At 40.7% G+C, this 17,941-nt stretch overlaps 1 protein-coding gene across 1 annotated transcript in view; it reads right to left on the bottom strand.

Moving 5' to 3' along the window:
* The window catches only part of SLC28A3 (solute carrier family 28 member 3), a 43,541-nt gene that overhangs the window by 11,988 nt on the left and 13,612 nt on the right, over nucleotides 1-17,941 (bottom strand). Inside the window, exons 4-10 of the mRNA XM_087742035.1 lie at nucleotides 15,909-16,000; nucleotides 14,310-14,499; nucleotides 12,148-12,292; nucleotides 9,808-9,921; nucleotides 8,304-8,381; nucleotides 2,016-2,096; nucleotides 867-947 (exon numbers count right to left, since the gene is read on the bottom strand). Coding sequence (XP_087598161.1) covers nucleotides 867-947; nucleotides 2,016-2,096; nucleotides 8,304-8,381; nucleotides 9,808-9,921; nucleotides 12,148-12,292; nucleotides 14,310-14,499; nucleotides 15,909-16,000 — 781 coding nt within the window. The remainder of the gene's footprint in view (nucleotides 1-866; nucleotides 948-2,015; nucleotides 2,097-8,303; nucleotides 8,382-9,807; nucleotides 9,922-12,147; nucleotides 12,293-14,309; nucleotides 14,500-15,908; nucleotides 16,001-17,941) is intronic.

Genomic DNA, 17,941 nt, shown 5'->3' with positions numbered 1-17,941 from the left:
CCAACATCCCTCTTGTCTGAAGATAATTCTTGCTGGTTTACCATGTCCCCCAAGGCTCAATGAAATTGCCAAGAAATCCTAATCCAATTCTGAGTGAGTTAGGGACAGCCACAGGTCTGAGCTGCAGGTAAGCCTGTGTATCCAGTGAAACATGCATACCAGCCGCTATGGGAAGCTTAAAGCTCTCAGCGGCTCTGGCATGTGTGCGAGCACATCCTGGAGGCAGTGTCATGCAGAGGTACGGCTTTAAATCTTGAAGCAGTGTGATACAATGATGCACCACTGCTAAATGACTGATATGCTAATGTTGCTTTTGGGCTTGGATGCTACTTGGTGATCTTTCTACATTGCTTTGAAGCCCGGGAAAGACACTGCTGTAGTGTGAGTTTAATGAATTTCCCATTTAAAATGGACTGTTAGACTCTGTCCCATGCTTTTTTTGGCTAAGGCCTTGCACAGCCAGCCCTGGATCTTAGTTTTCTGCATTGTCTCTCTCTCCTGTGCTTGCCTGCCTCATGTGCCCTCTTTTCAGCCCATAGGCTTTTTCAATTAAAAAAAACCCTGAAATTGTTATTTCTTCGTAGCCTTGGAGTAGTCTGGTAGTCATTTTAAGGTAGATCTATCACCTACATTCATGCTTGACTTTCCATTAGGAAAACAAATGGTTCCCAAACCTACCCCATTGTGCATCACTGCTGACATATGAACATACTGTAATTCTGGAAATCAACCACCAGTCCTGCTGGACTGGAGTCCTAGCTTCATATGAAATGATGATTTTTTTATACACAGATATTCACTGATCAGCAATATTTCACAATATTCAGTAATCCTGTGCTAGCATTTTTTTCTATGCTCCAACTCACCTGTCCCACAAATATGTTACCTGCAGCTACCAGAGACTCAACAGGAGTTGTCCCCATGAAAACTTGCATTATCCAACCAACCTAAAATGATTAAAAAAGAAAAGAAAAAAAAACAAACAAACCACATTGGTCTGCCTGTTCCATGCATTTCTTGAATTAATCATGCCAATGTAAGAGTTCTGAGACAGCTTACAATATTTCCAGAGTTAATGATTTCAACTTCAAGATATGGCACATTCATTTAATAGTAACATGTTGAAATAAGCCAGAGGAGGAATAATTTAACAGAATTGAGAGTACCCCAGGCTCCTCCTGGGCACTAAATTGTTGAACTAAATTAATCAAAGCAGATATTTTGATGTGTCCTTATTACTTATGTACCTGTCCAAAGGGACTTGGATCATACGAAGGGAAAAAAATGTGACATTTAGATTAAGGCTAAAAATGCCTCACAGAAATTTTAGCACACTGTTTCAGCTAGGTGGGGTTTGTGGTGCTTATATAGCAATCCTGTGAATGAGAAGGACAAAGGACTTTTTAAGGGTAACTTCAAATAAGGTTTAACTACCACCAGGGAGGAAGATCTTTTCCCTTATATGATAAGTTCATTGGGCAGACTGGGCAGGACATGGACTTTCTGTGGACTTGCTCTTAGCTTAGTGGACACCGGCACTGGACCTAGGACCTGACACAAATGAACACTGAGCATGAGGTGAGGAACGAGCCTCTGATCTTATTCTGGGGATCTGTGATTAGAAGGTATATGCAATTGCTACTGCAATGCTTAGCAGAAAGCCACTGCCTGTGACGTAGCCTCCATACTGCACTTTGGGGGCTGAGAGAGGGGCAGGCAGAAAGGAAGATTTAAGCAAGTATAGCATCTGAGGAACGCTAAAGCTAGCCAGGCAAATCTAACAATTACTATGACATTAGCAATAAAACCAGATTGAGGGGAGGAAAGTGTGCCATGTGTTGCCAATTAGGATTTTGCAGTGGTAACATTTGGAACCATTTCTAGGTTAAAAATAAACAACTACTTTTCATATGTCTACCCCTGCAGCTTGGTCAGGGCCAATGCTACAGTTCACTGATGTGTTCAAGAAGTGTCCAGTACTAGGCAAATGAGAACCTACTGGCAAAATTACATACCTTTGCAACGAGCCACTGCATGAATCCAACATGGTAAAGCATAGACATTACTGTGCTGAAGAAAACCACAATTGGCAGGACCTGATTTGGAGACACAAAATCATGAACACTTCTACAGCGGTTTTCCTTTCCTTGATTCTGTAGGCCATTTAATTTTTGAAAAAGAGGCTCATGGTTTTGGAGATACACTTAAAGGTATTGAAAACACATCATTAAATTTACACTTATGCTGTAAAATTTTTAACTTTCTAGAATCACTGTTTATGGTTGTGCTGGAATTAAGTATTTTTCATGTAGCTACACAGTTTTCTAACAGGACTGCAATAGTTTTGAAACTGTCTGGTCTAACATGATATGCATTAGTTTATAGCCATGTTTAAGTCAGCTCAAACATTTACTTGGTAACAGCATCTACAAAAACTTGGATATGTACATCTGTAGACTTTGAAAACCATGAACAGAAATATATACAATGGGACTGTGGCGTAGAATTCAGAACTCAACTTCTCTGTGTCTGTGTTTAAAAAACACCATTTAGACTGCTAGATAAGCAGAAGTTGAAGAGATTTTGATTGGGATTGTAGCCGATTTGATTTCACAGAACCAAGGGCAGCTTCATTAGAAAGCCCATACTGTGTAGCTGCCTTATACATACACTATAGAAAAGTCCTCTTTTATTCTGCTCTATTTATAGCATTGATTATAATGCCAATGTGGAGTATTCAAGAGCTCTGTAACTGTATGCAGAGACAGAATCTGCTTAAAAACAAATTCACAGGTGTATACTTACTAAATACAAGGAGTGAATATAAGTCTGTTTTATTGGAGACCTAGGGAAAAATGTTTTCCTTAAAGGTATAATTTAAAAGAACTGCATGAACACTTAACCCACTGTCTGATGGGTTATTAAATGTGTTGTTGTTTCATCCTGAATAAAACTAATATCACTTGATTCTCAAGCATGTTAAATACACAGGATCTCAGCTTTTCTATGCTAGTATACAACAGGAAGAAAAATCCCCCCCCGAAAGGTCCAAAATTAAGCAGGCAGATTAGTTGCAGTTAAAACAGTACCACTAACACTAGGAAGCTTTTATGTGTGTTCAACTAAGGGCATAATGCATTATAAATAAAAGCAAGGAACAGAATGAAAAAGAACAAACCACTTTGTTAGTTCAGACCTTTTCAGTAAATAGAAGCTGTGCCTTTCTAGAGGAGAGTTAGTACTATCAGCAATTTTGATGAAGGTTTGGAAACTCAATTTAGATGATCAGAACCTTTCACTGAAAGGAGAGAGTGCAATTCACGGATATCGTTGTGCTCTTCAACAAGTTAATATGAGGCTGCTTTCTTTAGTTTGATTCCCTGATGCTTTTAGCAGTCCTCTAGGAGTGGTTTGCCATGCAGCGGTAGCAGAAAGTTTAGTTCAGTAAAAGTAACGCCTTTGTCCCCTGCCTTTTCTCTCCTGCCATTTCCCCTCCCTGTTCCTAAGTGTGTGCTAGCCAGAGAGGCAGCTGGCTACCCACCGACTCCATACCCTGGCACAAGTAGGGACTGCTGTGATGCCTGTAGGGAAAAGGGTCTGGAGAGGCAGTGGGCAGACAGGCAAAGGTCAGCTGTCTGTACTGGATGGTAAAAACCATAAGGGAGTGTCCTCCTGTCTTTCACTCCAAATGGATGAAAAGAGCTCCCAGGTCTGAGAGGTGTGGTTTGGTTTTAGCTGAAGAAGACAATGTTCTGCCTATGCTGTGTGACAGCTGGCACCCTTCGGCCTGTTTCTTGTGCACATTCCTGTGAAAATACCTTAGATAACTTTAAAACATGCTTTTCCATTTTTGCGGTTGCAGGCATTTTTGGAGGAAGCATTCATCTTTACAAAACAGGGAATTTGTTTTCCAGTTGTGATCATTTGTGCCTTGACTGCATAAAGAAGTTGGGGCCTATTTTATAACTAAATCCTCCTGCCTAAATCCCCAGTGACTTAATGTGGTACCTATTATGTTATGTCTTCATCAGAAAAGCATAGCAACCATTTAATAAGTAAGTAATTGTAATGATTTGTCATGTCCAGGCTAGCTTTTATCTAAGGCATAACAAAATCATGTGGAAAACACTGGTAAATTATTACTCTAATATAAGAAGAATGTAGATAAGCTACTTGCAACACATTGCATTGCAGCGGGTTTTCAATTGTGTTGTCTGCAGAGATAAACGCAATGAAAAGCACTTAACGTAAAATGACTAGTTCAACTGAAAAAAATCAGAACTCTTTTACAGAAAGGCTCCCCGCAGTGTTAATACACTGAAGTGTTAAGTCAGTGGTTTTGAAACTTGGGAGAGAGAACAGCCGCCGGAAAACTTCTTCTGTCCCATGTCTATATGGAGCGGCCACGTCCTCTCCACCAGCCCCGAGAGGAGCTTTGCTGTGGCGCTGGGCCCATGTCAGGTTGTACATTGCGGGTGGGACAAGGGTGGGAAAACTGATGCAGGAGCATTTTCTCCTGCTCCCTATCCTCTTCTTCCCCCTCTTTGTGGTGCCAAAACCAGTGGAGTTGGTGGCACGGGCTCAATAACATCGGAGGGCTCCCTCTGAGGGTCTTAGGGCTTGGGTAGCAGGGCGTGTATTTCTGGGTAATACCTCAGGGGTGAAGAGCTGTGCAGGATCATGGGAGAGGGAGGGGAAAGCTCTGGTGGTGCTCCAGGGTCAGGCATCTGGCAAAGCACCCAGAGGGTGAGGGGAGCTCAGGCTAGGAGGAGGTCTGGGGAGGGTGGAAGGAGCCTAGCCTTGCTGGAGCTACGGGTACAGGATCTGGGGAGGTGAGGAGGGGAATAGACCTTGCGAACCTTTGTATTTGAGGAGGGCTCTGGAGGGCTAGGGGATTGGAGGGGACAGCATATGTACGTGGAGGCAGCACTGTTAGGAAAAAAGGAGGCACGAGGACGATCCAAGGAGTCTGAGAACCGCTTCCCTCTGTAACTGTGGGGCTGTTGCACACCCTCTGTGTGCAGGAGTACCTGCACAGCAGGGGGAGGTCATGGTGGAACATCAGCCTTAATTGGCAAAGTTTCCTTTTTTGCTTAAATGCAAAATGTATTTGGAAATAAACGGTCAAGATTCCCCTTTGTTTTTGTCAAAAAACATGCACTGATTGCATGAAATTGCTTTTAAGGAAAGAAAATCTTTTAAAACTCATTTTTGTGTCTAATGGACTCCCAGTTCCATCTTTCTGCTGTACTGCCCTTATTCTCTGAGCACAAGAGTCTGCTTCAGAGATGTGGGTACTCTGAACAGGGGGTGACAAGGAGATTGTCTCCAACTTGCTTCTGCCATTGAAAAGTTCACCAGTTTTTAATTTGGATATTCACACACCATTACAGCCTGTAGGTGGAGACAGTTGTCAACTCTGAGAAATGCGGGGAGAGAACTGCAAAACGAAATCTGACAGGGAAGTCGATGCACCTCAGCTGTAGCAGAAGACTATTCCTCAAAAAGGGCTAGCGTGTTTCCATATGGGAGGACTGGATGGGTCCTGCAGTGTAATTATACCTGCATCGTTAAACTATTAGAATTGTATTTCTCTCTATGGACAAACTTTTGTGGAAGTTTAGTCTCCAATATGTATAGCTCCTGATACGTACTACATACCTTTAAATAGTCAAGTTTTAACTGATAAGTAAATCTAATGAGCACTCCGAAAAATCCCACAACATTTCAAAAGAGAGTTGGTATCAAAGAGCTCTTTAGAATTACCTTTATGTGGCCTACAAATGTTGCAGTTAATGCTTCCCATAATACAACTTCTAAGAAAATAAATTCTTTAATTGGTATTTTTTATAAACTGAGTTATTTCATATTTATTATCAATTCTGCAATATGCTTTGACCTTGCTAAAGAGCTACTTTCTGGATCATGGTTATTGCCTATGCGACATGCAGGGCAGGGAGTTGAAATTGTTGGCTGCTCACAACTCCTCTCCCATTTGTGGCTTGATGTTCAGCTTTTTCCTCATGTTCCTTTAAAGAAGAACTTGCTATTGATGTTTAAGGAACATCCTGGTTTCAGACACTCCTAAAGCCTGACCTTTACAGCAAAGCCTTTCTCAGGGAGCCATCATCCTTGTGGCATAGAAAGGAAGATACTGATATAACAGGTCTAATTTCCTGCTTGCTCAAAGTAAACTTTGCCTTTCGTAGTCAACAGGATAGATGACTTAGTACTAAGAGTTTTTTTCTGACTACTTAAGTACTTGGGTGTGCTTGTTTAGTGGGCAAGTGTTTTCTTCAGAACTCTAAAACTCTGCATCTGCATACACAAATAGGCATTTAAAATAACCCAGTTTATGTGTGCAAATGCAGGTATTTATGACTAATTAGTGCTTCAAGACTATGTGCTCAAAGGCTGTAGTGGGATAGAACACACAGTGGATGCACGCAAGGGATGTGTCTGCTCTGGTAACTGTGTCCATCTAAGTTAGCAGAAAACTGAGGTGGCCCTATATACCGCTGAGAATGCAGTATGGATACAATTGGGCTCTGACAGTGTTCTGTGAAGACATGCGCTGTCCCTTGTCTACTGTCTCTCAAGAGCCAAGCTGAGACTGAGACGTTTCTCTTTTGGAGGGCGCTTTGAAATATATGGGGGCAAGATTTGGACAGCTCAGTGCTACATGCAAACCTCATAAAGTATCTGAAAGACACAAAAAAGCACTTTTTACCATCTTAATCTCTAAATAAATGACAAGTGTTTCAAGAGAGAATAGGCTGGCTGTCATTCACTGACACTGGAAGAGAGAAATCTCTTTCTACAGGAGGAGCAGATGGAGCATGTTTTGGTGTTGCTGTGCACTTTGCCACTCTGTTTACCATATATAATCCTATACCAAGACATATGCAGTTCTGAAAATCAACTCATGGGTTTTGCTTTCTCGTTTTTCAGTGTGAAAATAACCTACTTGTTCCTGTTACCCTCTTCTAGAAATTCCACATCTTTTGCTGGCTTATCCCATAGAATAAGACTGATGGATGTGGGCATACACAGAAGCAAACTTGTGACTGTCTGGTCCCTAGTTATGGCTTTAGTCAGCAAAGTATTTTGCATCACCACTGAGGCATTAAAAAATCACCTTGAAAAAATCATATTTATAAGGCATTGTGGGAAAACACAGGGAAAAAAGCATTGGGAGTGGGAATTAAACCATTTCACCCCCAAAATATGTAGCTGTGAATGCAAATTGTCATTTGAGTGCTCAATAAAGTAAAGGTGAGAGTAGACTGGAAAGTGAAACAAAAGGTACAAAATTATTGCAATTAAAATTAAAATATAAGTTATATTTCTTGCTGAAATGCTTAATTTTTTTTCTCCTCTAAGATGTTCTGACAGTTCTTAGTAGCAGCATATTTTACAGGTAGCATCTTCTTTCTTAAATAGTGAAAGAGCTAATTGTGAAGAATATCCAGTTTGGAATATCAGCTCCAGAAAAAAAGAAGATAAAAGCTGTGTAAACCCACGGTCAAATGTCTGAAATACCAGACAGAAGAATGGTCTCCAAGAAAGTCCTGATACATTTATCATGGTTGATTTTTTTTTTTTTTTTTGCTTTATATGTTCTTGATTCAAGCCTAAGCAGGTATTATGGTATGGGCTATGTGTGGGAGCAAAACCAGACAGGATGCTGGTGTGGGTTAGAGAGCACAGAGCACATAAGCTGTATTCCAGCATTTTCCCAACAAGGTCTCCTGATGAAAAGCTGGGAAATCTCACTGGGATCTTATTAATGTAATAATAATGTAATGTAATTCGTCCTGCTTATGCATGGGCAGCTTCTACCTCTTCTACATGGTATAAGCATACACCTAGGCTTTCCACTTCTACAGGGGCAATGTCTGTGAGGCAGTGGTCTGCACAGCACTTTAGGGTAGAACAGCATAGCATGATATAGCACCTTTACTTGTGGAGAGGTGGGGAAGATAGGCTGGAGGCAATATTTCTTTCAGTGACCAGGTAGGAGCCTTTTAACCTATTCCTTGTAGCAACATATCCCAAAGTTCTGTCTACTTGTAATATATGTTGTTATAATTAGACTAAATAAGTGTAACGTAACTCAGTGTACGGCAGTAAATCAAGGGCTTTATGTGGGGTTCCCAAATTTTCTGTTCGGAGTGTGACACAGTAAGGAATAGTTTACCTCTTAGCTGATTTCTCTGGTGGCTGCACTGGTATCACAAGACATACTGTTCCTTTTTCTGTTGTCTATCTGCCACATACAGTATATATAAAACCTGTCTTACCTTAAAAGCGAAGAAATGATCCATATATTTCTCACCAAACACAAACTTAGCACCTGTGTCAGAGTACTCCAGAAAAGTCTAGGGACAGAAAGCAAAGGAAGTTAGCCATAAGTTTTGGGTCCCTGCCAAAAACTAAGCAAATATTGCTAGTTGTCTTGCAGAGATCTGGTGAGGTCCAAGAAGCTTGTGCTCTGCTCTGTATAGGTCCAGGCTTCACTAACTGTGTCTGGCTGAACCGAGGGTCTCTGCTCTCCTCTGCTAAGAATGCAGGCTGCTTCAGAGTATGTAGATAAACAGCAAGGGCATAGACCACGGTTTCCTTCAGTACCCAACACGATAAACGCCATAAGCTATACTAAAAGAAGAATTTATTTTTTAATCCCGATACTGTGGTGCATTTCTACACTCACAATACAGTTTAAAACTGAGATTTAATGGCTGAAGTAATGAGTTTTGAAAGGAGTAGCCAAAAACTAATCTAAAAAAATAGTCTACTTTTTAATTCTGATACGGTGATGCATTTTTATACTCCTGATGCCAACACATGCAATTAATGATACAGTTTTAAATGGTCATGTAATAGCTAATGAGTTATGACAGGAGTGACTGTAACCCATATGGAGATAATGAAAGGGGGCACCAGACCCACTTCAGTTGGAGACGGAAAAGGGAGACTGAGAACCTGGTGGCAAAACCCAGATGACTTCCACTCCTTGCAGATTATTAGCCAGACAGACGTCAGACCTGTGCCTTCGCTCCCGTGCAGAGACAGTACATTCTGCACTGTCTTGTTTTAAATGCTTTTAATTATCTGTACTGTGAAGAACAGCTGTGTGAATAGTATCCCTGGGGTGAAAAGTATGAATGCCCTTCAGTGGGTACTCTCTGATCTACATTTTGGATTTCTGTTATTTATTACTTTACGGTAATGGACTCTTTTAAAAAACTTTGTGCCTACAGACTGCCTGTAGGGACACCTATGGATGGATCCTGTCCCCTCTCTAGAGAGCCTTTGCTGCTCGCAGCTGTGGATTTTGCCACTTGTAGTTGAATTCATTTTCTTATATGTCATAAGAGCCAGGACTGTGGCTACTCTGAAGACAACAGTGCTAAATCTCAAGGCTTTTCAGCATATCAGGTTTATTGAAAGATGCTTTGGAGTTGGGCCAGCTCTAAGAGTTTCTATGAGTGCCCTGGCACAATAGCGGCTTTGTGTTTGGAAAGTGCAAGTTATAATTTCAGTCCAAGGATGGTAAAGTGATTAAGAAACAGGGTCACTCTGGCCATTACTCATCAGCCTGTCCCACATGGTCTTGTAGTAACTGAACAAAAAAGAAATGAGAATGTTGAATTCAGGTGGTCAGTTACCCTTCTGAGAACCCAGTTTTTCTCAACAGGGGAAAACCCCTGGGGGCAAATGGACCCTTGAACTGTCTGGCTGTTATGTAAGAGTCTCAAGACAGAAAATTATAGAAAAAATAATTTTTTGTGCCCAATAGCTTACCTGCATCTGAATGCCTAGCCAGTTAAACACATTGAACCCCACTTTGGTCCTCAGAATAAAAAGCCCAAGAATAAATTGCATTCCTATTCCTGAAAATACTGGTCTCCAAGCAACCTAGATGGACAGAAAAATAAACAAATCACTTGTTATTTAAATAAATACTAAATTACTTTGGATGTTTGTTAAAAGAATGTAAGGGGATTGTCTGAATATACTGCAGGATAGGAGCAGCTGCCAAAACAGGTTGTAGGGGACGTGGAGCGTGAATCACCTCTCCTAATTTGAGAGCTCTGCTATGTGGATGTCTCCATCTGAGCTAGCTGCTGAAAGCCTGGCTAGGTAAGTATGGCCATGCCCATTTCACCATCACAGATTGTAAAGGAAAAGCAGAGAGAGTTCTTCCTGTGCTACAGTTTATAAATGAAATAGATCATAGAATCATAGAATCGTTAAGGTTGGAAAAGACCTTTAAGATCATCGAGTCCAAACATTAACCTAATACTGCCAGATCCACCACTAAACCATGTCCCTGAGCACCACGTCTACCCGTTGTTTAAATACCTCCAGGGATGGGGACTCAACCACTTCCCTGGGCAGCCTGTTCCAATGCCTGACTACCCTTTCAGTGAAGAAATTTCCTAATATCCAACCTGAACTTCCACTGACACAGCTTGAGGCCATTTCCTCTTGTCCTATTGCTTGCTACTTGGGAGAAGAGACTATACCTCATTACAACCTCCTTTCAGGTAGTTGTAGAGAGCAATAAGGTCTCCCCTCAGCCTCCTCTTCTCCAGACTAAACAACCCCAGCTCCCTCAGCCGCTCCTCATAAGACTTGTGCTCTAGACCCCTCACCAGCCTTGTTGCCCTTCTTTGGACACGCTCCAGCACCTCAATGTCCTTCTTGTAGCGAGGGACCCAAAACTGAACACAGTACTTGAGGTGTGGCCTCACCAGTGCCGAGTACAGGGGCACTATCACCTCCCTGGTCCTGCTGGCCACACTATTCCTGATACAAGCCAGATATACATGAGGGCAGCAGATATGATTTTTCTTTTTCCTACCTGGAATGAAAACATAAAAAACAAGTGACCGAGCATGCAGATACTTCACGTATCTGGACTGGGAATAAGGAGATTTTGCTGCAGGTTTTTTTGCGTGCTCGGGTAGCTTCTACTCTGTTTCTGTTCCCTAGGTTTAAAGAGCTTTGATATTTGAGAACTACTCACAGCTAGATATTGCGATTGATACGACATAAAGGCAGTTCTAGGAAAAACTGTGGCTGCCTGTGACCAGTGCCTCTTCACTACACTGCAGACTTCTGCTCTGCCACCTCGGAAAATATCTTTGTTTTGTGAAAATTGAATCTGATTATTTACAAGACAAAGAGCTGAGATGGCACTCTCTAATTTATTCAGATGATATTTGAATAACACAAACCAATTAGGTGTCATGAGGACCCATGGGAGAGCACAAAGCATTTAGAGTACAGGAGTTTTCACCTCAGTTGGAGACAGCAGCAGTTGCAAAGGACGGGGAGTGGCCGGTCCATTAGATCCTGCTGAGGGGACTTTTTCTGTTAAGAAAGTCTCAGCACTGATGCAGCAGTGTTGAAAAAGTGTTGGTGAAACTTGTTGATCTGGATGATGGATTAATATATGACTGATGAAAGCGTGCCCTGTACGCTAGGCATGCACACAAGGGTAAAAGCTGAGGTGGGAGTTGTGGTGGCTGAAGTAATCCCTTTGTAATATCACAGCAGTACAGAGTGGACATCTCAGCTGGAAAATTAAAATAAATGGCATTGACAAGCCTATGGGAGTGGGTTAGTAAAAAGCGAGGACCTCAGTTTGGCCTCAGCTGCTGCGTTTGCAGTGGGAATCAAACTTGTGAGGGATTAAGAGCTACACGAGGGAAGCATATCTCCAGTTCCATGCAATTTGTGTTGATGTGATGACAGTGTCCTCAAATAAGTGCCTGTGATGTCCTGAGGACTGTGGTGAGCCTCCTGTTGTTGGAAAGCATGGAGCAGGCCTGCCTCAGCTTGCACTGATGCTGCAGGAGCAAATGTGCTCCAATCTGCTTGAACAAAGAATGGGCAGTGGCATCCCAAAATAGTGACAGCCAGATGCTGGTACAGCCCCACACATGCTCCCCAAGGTGTCAGAACAAAATTACTTTCCTCAGAAATGAAATACATCACTGGGTTTTGGCAAGCCTAAATCTTGACATTCATGGGTTTTCTGTTACTCTTACTGAACTTGGTGCTAGGGTAGGGAATAGCTTTTGAAACATTGAACAAAAAAAAAAGCAAAAGATCCAACATGGACTAAATACTCACCCTGGTTGGATATTTGGAAAAGATAAACATCAAGAGAACATATGTCACAAGTCCACCAAAGGAGATCAGCTGGCGGGATCCCTGTTTTGCTGTGTCAAAGATGAGCCAGCAGATGGCAGTTATAATAAGAGCTGTACACAACACCCTAGGAAAAAAAAGTGTCAGGCGTGACATCCTGAAGAAGACCAGATATTCCTTCCCCTTCCTCTCCCCACAACATTTACATCTCTGTCTGTGAATGAACTGTCTGAGCAATGTATTAAGCTGAAACGTGTAGCTCTGCACAAGCAGGAACCTGCCTTTGCTGAGGCAACATTGACAACAAAATCCCTTGGTGGCATCCTGAAGAAATGTCCTCCAACCATGTCCCCAAGGTCAGAGTGTGAGGGAAACCCAATAAAGCACGAGTGACTCTTGTCTGGGTGTTATTCCTATTAAATGAAGTGTGAGAAGATAGCCTCCATCCATTTCCATTCTCCTTTTCCTTTCCTGTCTTCTTTATTGAACCTTTTCTTAGCTCTGGGCAAGACAGACTGTGTTTTTTATGAATTGCACTGTGCTGTTTAACTGGTGGGTCTATGAAACACACACTAGTGAGGAGCAGGTTATAAACTATATAATTCTTTGTAACCAGCTGTAGTCTGTTTAGAAAAATAACTTTTAGTCACAACAATTTTAGCTATCTCAGAAGCAATGACAAGAGCCATGTGTACATCTGTGTTCAGTGTTTCTGTGGTCCCCACTATTACAGAATCGTGTTCAGCTTGCATGTTGAAGGTAATTACCACAACAACAGCCTGAGAGGCAAGGAAATACATCATCCCATTTACAGAGGGGAAAACTAAACATATAGTCCCAGTTCTTTAATGTTGCTTGTGTCTAACAGTTGTTTAGCTTCCACTGATTTCAGTGGTACCTAGAAACTTAAATCCCGTTTTTAGACCTGGATCAAAATATTGCAGGCCAACTCCACAAAATGGCTTGGCCATTGCAATGCTGAATAACACATTCTACACCTGAGAGACCTGTCTCTTGGAGGAATCCGTGACCTACAGTTAGGCGCTTAATCTGTGATAAGTACAATTTAAGGATTGCAGCCCAGGTAATACAGCACATACTGCCCCTGGCTTGTTCCATCTGCTCACCAGGACTCTCCTGTTCTGTTTGCTCCTTCCCTCAAAGAGACTTCCAGATAGCCTAATGGAGGTGCCTGTGTGTGACTGCTCTCTAATGTGGCTCCTGAGTAGAAGGACCACAATCTTTATAGCATCTTTCTTAGAAATTCCTGCCTCTGTGGCAAAACCATTTCAAAATCTTAAGAATAAATTGGGACATTTTCTTGAACCCAGAATGACTTAGAGCTCTTTCTCTCTCAGACAGAAGCTGACCCAGCTGAGACAGCAGGCGACCTAGCTGAGATAGAAGGCAGCTGGCCAATGTCCTTTTCCTTTTTAATGAGATTTCATTTGGTCTTTTCTTTGGTCTATGAGTCTCGTTTGGCTCCCCTTTTTCCCAGGAATAACTTAAATATTCCTGTAACTGCTCAGGAATACTTGGAATAATATCTACCAGATCTAAGTCTCTACCATTTATCTACCAGATGAATGTCTACCATCCCAAATAGGGTTGCATGATCTTATTATGACACTAAATGTGGCTGGCATGTTTTGATTTCTGAAGGTCAAGTAAAAATTGCTATGGGGATATGTGAACAAGTAGTGTCTAAATAACACGATTCAGTCTTTAGCAGTTTGCATAAGTTAGAGTTAAAGTTTTTATGAATCTCACAGCTCTTTGAACAAGTGACAGTGAGGCACTTTCTGGCTTGCAGAATGAATGCAGAAGGCTACAACAGACCTGAAATTCTGTGAACGTGTTCTCTTGCAACAATAAACTTGTCTGATCTCAATTTGAGGATTTTTTTTTACACTTTCTGTCAAGATTTTTGATACCTAGCTACTGTATTGCAATCTTAAAGGTATGCCTGACAGCTATAAACTGGAAAATATTGAATTATTCTGTATGTATTTTTGATCTTATTGCAATTAATATGATTGATCCATCTCCCTGTGCTTATGGGGGTATAAGATGAAATAAAACTATAGGGGTAAATTGACTAATGCTTTGTCCTTCTGCATGAATAGGAATTAATTAATATTTACCATTTCAGCCAAAACCACTGTTTCTCCAGATATCTTTCTCCAGGGGAAAAGAATGCAGCAATTCTGTCTTCATACTTAGCTATTAAAAAATCCCAGCAGATGAAGAAGATGGCTAAAACAGTGATGATAAAGAGTGGCAAGGCTCTCTGAAAATTCAAGCTGCAGGCTGCAACAACTACTGCCAAGTATGCTGTCACAGAAACAAGAATATAAGTGTCAGTTAGGTTGGTCTTTTAAAAAACAGAATAAAATCTTAAATTTAAAGGCTGTGGTTAAAGTCAGGCCTGTGTTTATCTTTTAAGTGCTTTTCTGACTCTTGGCCTAAAGACTGAAAAATTTTGCTTTCATAGATAGTGTTACTTACAATATGCTCGTTGATATGAAAGGTGGCTTTCATCCTGTCAAAGCAGGTTATATGCTTTGGCCAAGCCAAGTTCATATCAAACATGTTAATCTCTTGGGAAAATTAAACACGTCTACAAAACTGCTTTTTCCTGTGTAAAAACTGTGAATTAAGAACAATGGGTCTTGTTTCTTCTTTCACAGGAGGATGAGTTTATCCAATAAAACTAGAAGAAACACTTAGAAACATTTGTCAGTTGCCTGATTTGATGGCCGTCCCAAGTAATTGGGAAGCTTAGAAGTAGCTGTGAAATTATTTGTCATTTGGCAGGTTCATTGCTAATATGCACTGGCCAATGAAATATTCAGTTCTTGTAAATAATAATCTGATTTTGTCTATGGCAAATAAGGAAGAAGAACTACTGATTTTTGTAAGGCAAATTGGTTTTTATGGAATTAACATATGAAACCCTGACATGCCCTTAGAACTCACCCACTTTCTTGAGCCAGGATATGTTTGTACTATGACAAAGCAAGACAAGCTGATGCTGGGAGGGCAGGGCATTCAGCATGTAAGCGGACCTTTCATAACCACTTTATGGTATGCTGATGCCTATCACACAGACATGTTTTAGGTCTATGAGTTCTCAGTGTTCACGTAGGAGGATCTCAAAAAGAAACTTGGTGAAGTAGAAGGAAACAAACCAACCTACTGGCTGATTAGGAAAAAGGACAAAGAATAATATCTGAACGATTTTCCAGTGCTGACATAAAGCACATTTCCTCTAGCAAACATTTGCTGTGGATATCGAGTGATATGGGCCAGAACAGAAAACTTTCATTTCTAGCCTGCTGACTTAAGTTTAGTCCAAGTTGGTGCCTGACTCTTTTTACTGTGATTTCATGGTTTTGGGCAAGTTCCTAAAACTGTAATTTAACAGGCCTCTTGGTGGGGGCTAGTAATGGAGTAGACACAAAGAGTGAACTACCCTTTTATCCCAAATGTAATTGCTAGTCAGAGTAGAAGCATGCTGTAGGAGCAGTGTAGCAAGATCTGTGCTTTTGTTAAGTGTGGGAATGAGTGGAGGTTTTGGGATCTGGACCTTTCTCTGGGACTAAATTCACTTTGACCTCCCTTCAAATGCATTCTTTAAGAGAGTCAAGAGTTTTTGTGTCAGATAGAAAACAGTCACAGTCTATAATCTCTTATAGGTAAATAAATAAGGCTTCAGCAACCCTGGGTGTAATATACTGTACCTGTTACTAAAATTCCATAGATCACATAGTGAATTCTGGTTTTATGTTTCTTGCAAAATTCACAGACCTTATCATATTTCTTTTCTAAATGCCTAGGAAAATGCAAAAACAAACAGAAGAGAAACTTAAGCTGTAGATAAAAAAGAAGAGTAATTTGCACAGGAAGATCAGACTAAATTGATCAAAATTTCTCCTTTGGAGTATGCTGCACTTGCTAAGGGTTAAATTTGGATCCCAAAGTGCCAATGAATATCGTGCGGACATCTGGAGAGCTTTTAAGGGGCACTTCTTTGGTTTCGTGTTGGAGAAGTAAAAATAAAATCTGGCAGATATCTAATGGGCCAATCCATCAACTATCTAATGGGCCGAAGTTAGCAGGCCGGTTCTGCTAGCCTCTGAAGCACAGCTCTTCTCTGGGGAGGTCTGTTAACAGGGTTAGTGCAAACTGGGTAGGTAGTTAAAGATTCAGTGCCCATTACTAGACCCACAAAGATTGTTAATACAGCCAGCCCAGCATTGCTATGTGGAGCAGTACTGTTGCTATAGTTGTGAAGGCCTAAGTCTGCATTTGTGTGTGCAAAATAACAAATATCCCTCTAAAACCTTATTACACCATGCACAGATGTTTCTGGATATTTGAAAATTTGGTTGTTACTTACATTAAATTTTTATCTAACTCATGGAAACTGAAATGATTTGTTATATTTGAATGTCCTATTCTAGTATCTGTTCTTCCAATTATTACATACTTCACTTTCGTTCTTATCTCACTAAGAGTAACACAGACTGATTTCACAAGGGAGGCTGACATTTAGGGAAATAGCAGTTAAAAGAGTTAATTCAACACAGATTTCCATGTTAAGTATGCTGGTGATGTGGACATATTTCAGTGACAAATGCTGTAGCTAAATAAACACCCTCATGTTGTGCAAGCTGAAAAAGGAATCACAGCTCTCTCTCCAAAGCCATCCCTCACACCCTACAGTCTGTAAAGGCAACGTTATATTTAGAGAAGCTAATTATCCAGGCTGTACTTTTTTGGAAACCAGATGCAGCTGGAGTCCGATGCACACCAAAATTCAGCATGAATACCCTTCTTTTCTGCACTTTAAAAAAAAAAAAAAAAAAAAAAAAAAAGCTATTAATTTAAAAGAAATTGAAGAGAAACAAGGGATATTAACTTAATTCATATCAGCACTCAGAACAGCAGAGCAGGAACATGATCCTTCACCAGTATAAAGAGTAACAGGCTTTCTGAGAAATCTTGATTGCTGATACTTCAGTTTTAATTCTGGGCATTCCTGTTGCCTCACAAATCATAGCTCTTTTTTGTTTACTTGTAAAAACATTGGGTTGTCTACCCAATCTCAGCAGAGAGATTAGATACAACAGGAAAAGAAGGAAAAGGACAAATGAGAGACAGATGCATGAATAAGCCAGAGCTACTTTATCAAATTTATGGTTCATCCATCAACCAAAAAAAGGAAAAAATACTGTCTGCTATCTGTTATTGCTGCCTATGAGTCCTTTGGGATTTAAAATTGTTATTTTAAGATTACAACTCCTTGTAATCTCTTCTTTGCTCTAACACACCTGTCTCCTTGTGATTTTATTCATTTGGGTGATTATCACTTTGGTACCAGGATATCTTAAATGTTTAGGCATATATGTCATAAATATGCAGCTCTGTTCTGAAAGGTGACAGAAAAAACATCTTATGCAATCTGGTTAATTTACTAAGGAAACGTTATTTTATAAAAGCTTAGAAAATACAGGCTTAAAGTGCAGCACGTTGCTGATGGCTTTTACTTAACCAAAGATGTTGAAAAAGCACATATCACTTAAGCACATTTGAAGGATAATTTTAATGTGAAATATATGTATATGCCAAAACTATTCTTGCTTGTATTTTGCAACTCAGAAATCATTTTTCTGGTCTGCATGTACTCTGTGAGTAAATGTACATGTAGTGAATCCTTGTTATCAACAGACTGATCTTTCAAAGGGGTTGTGTCTCAGACCACAGGCTATTC

This window comes from Nipponia nippon, unplaced genomic scaffold, assembly GCF_047370975.1.
Source record: "Nipponia nippon isolate SJK-2023a ecotype South Korea unplaced genomic scaffold, ASM4737097v1 scaffold_8, whole genome shotgun sequence".
Classification (NCBI taxonomy): domain Eukaryota; kingdom Metazoa; phylum Chordata; class Aves; order Pelecaniformes; family Threskiornithidae; genus Nipponia; species Nipponia nippon.
The sequence above is the reverse complement of the archived record's forward strand: the minus strand, read 5'-3'. Positions and strand labels throughout refer to the sequence as shown.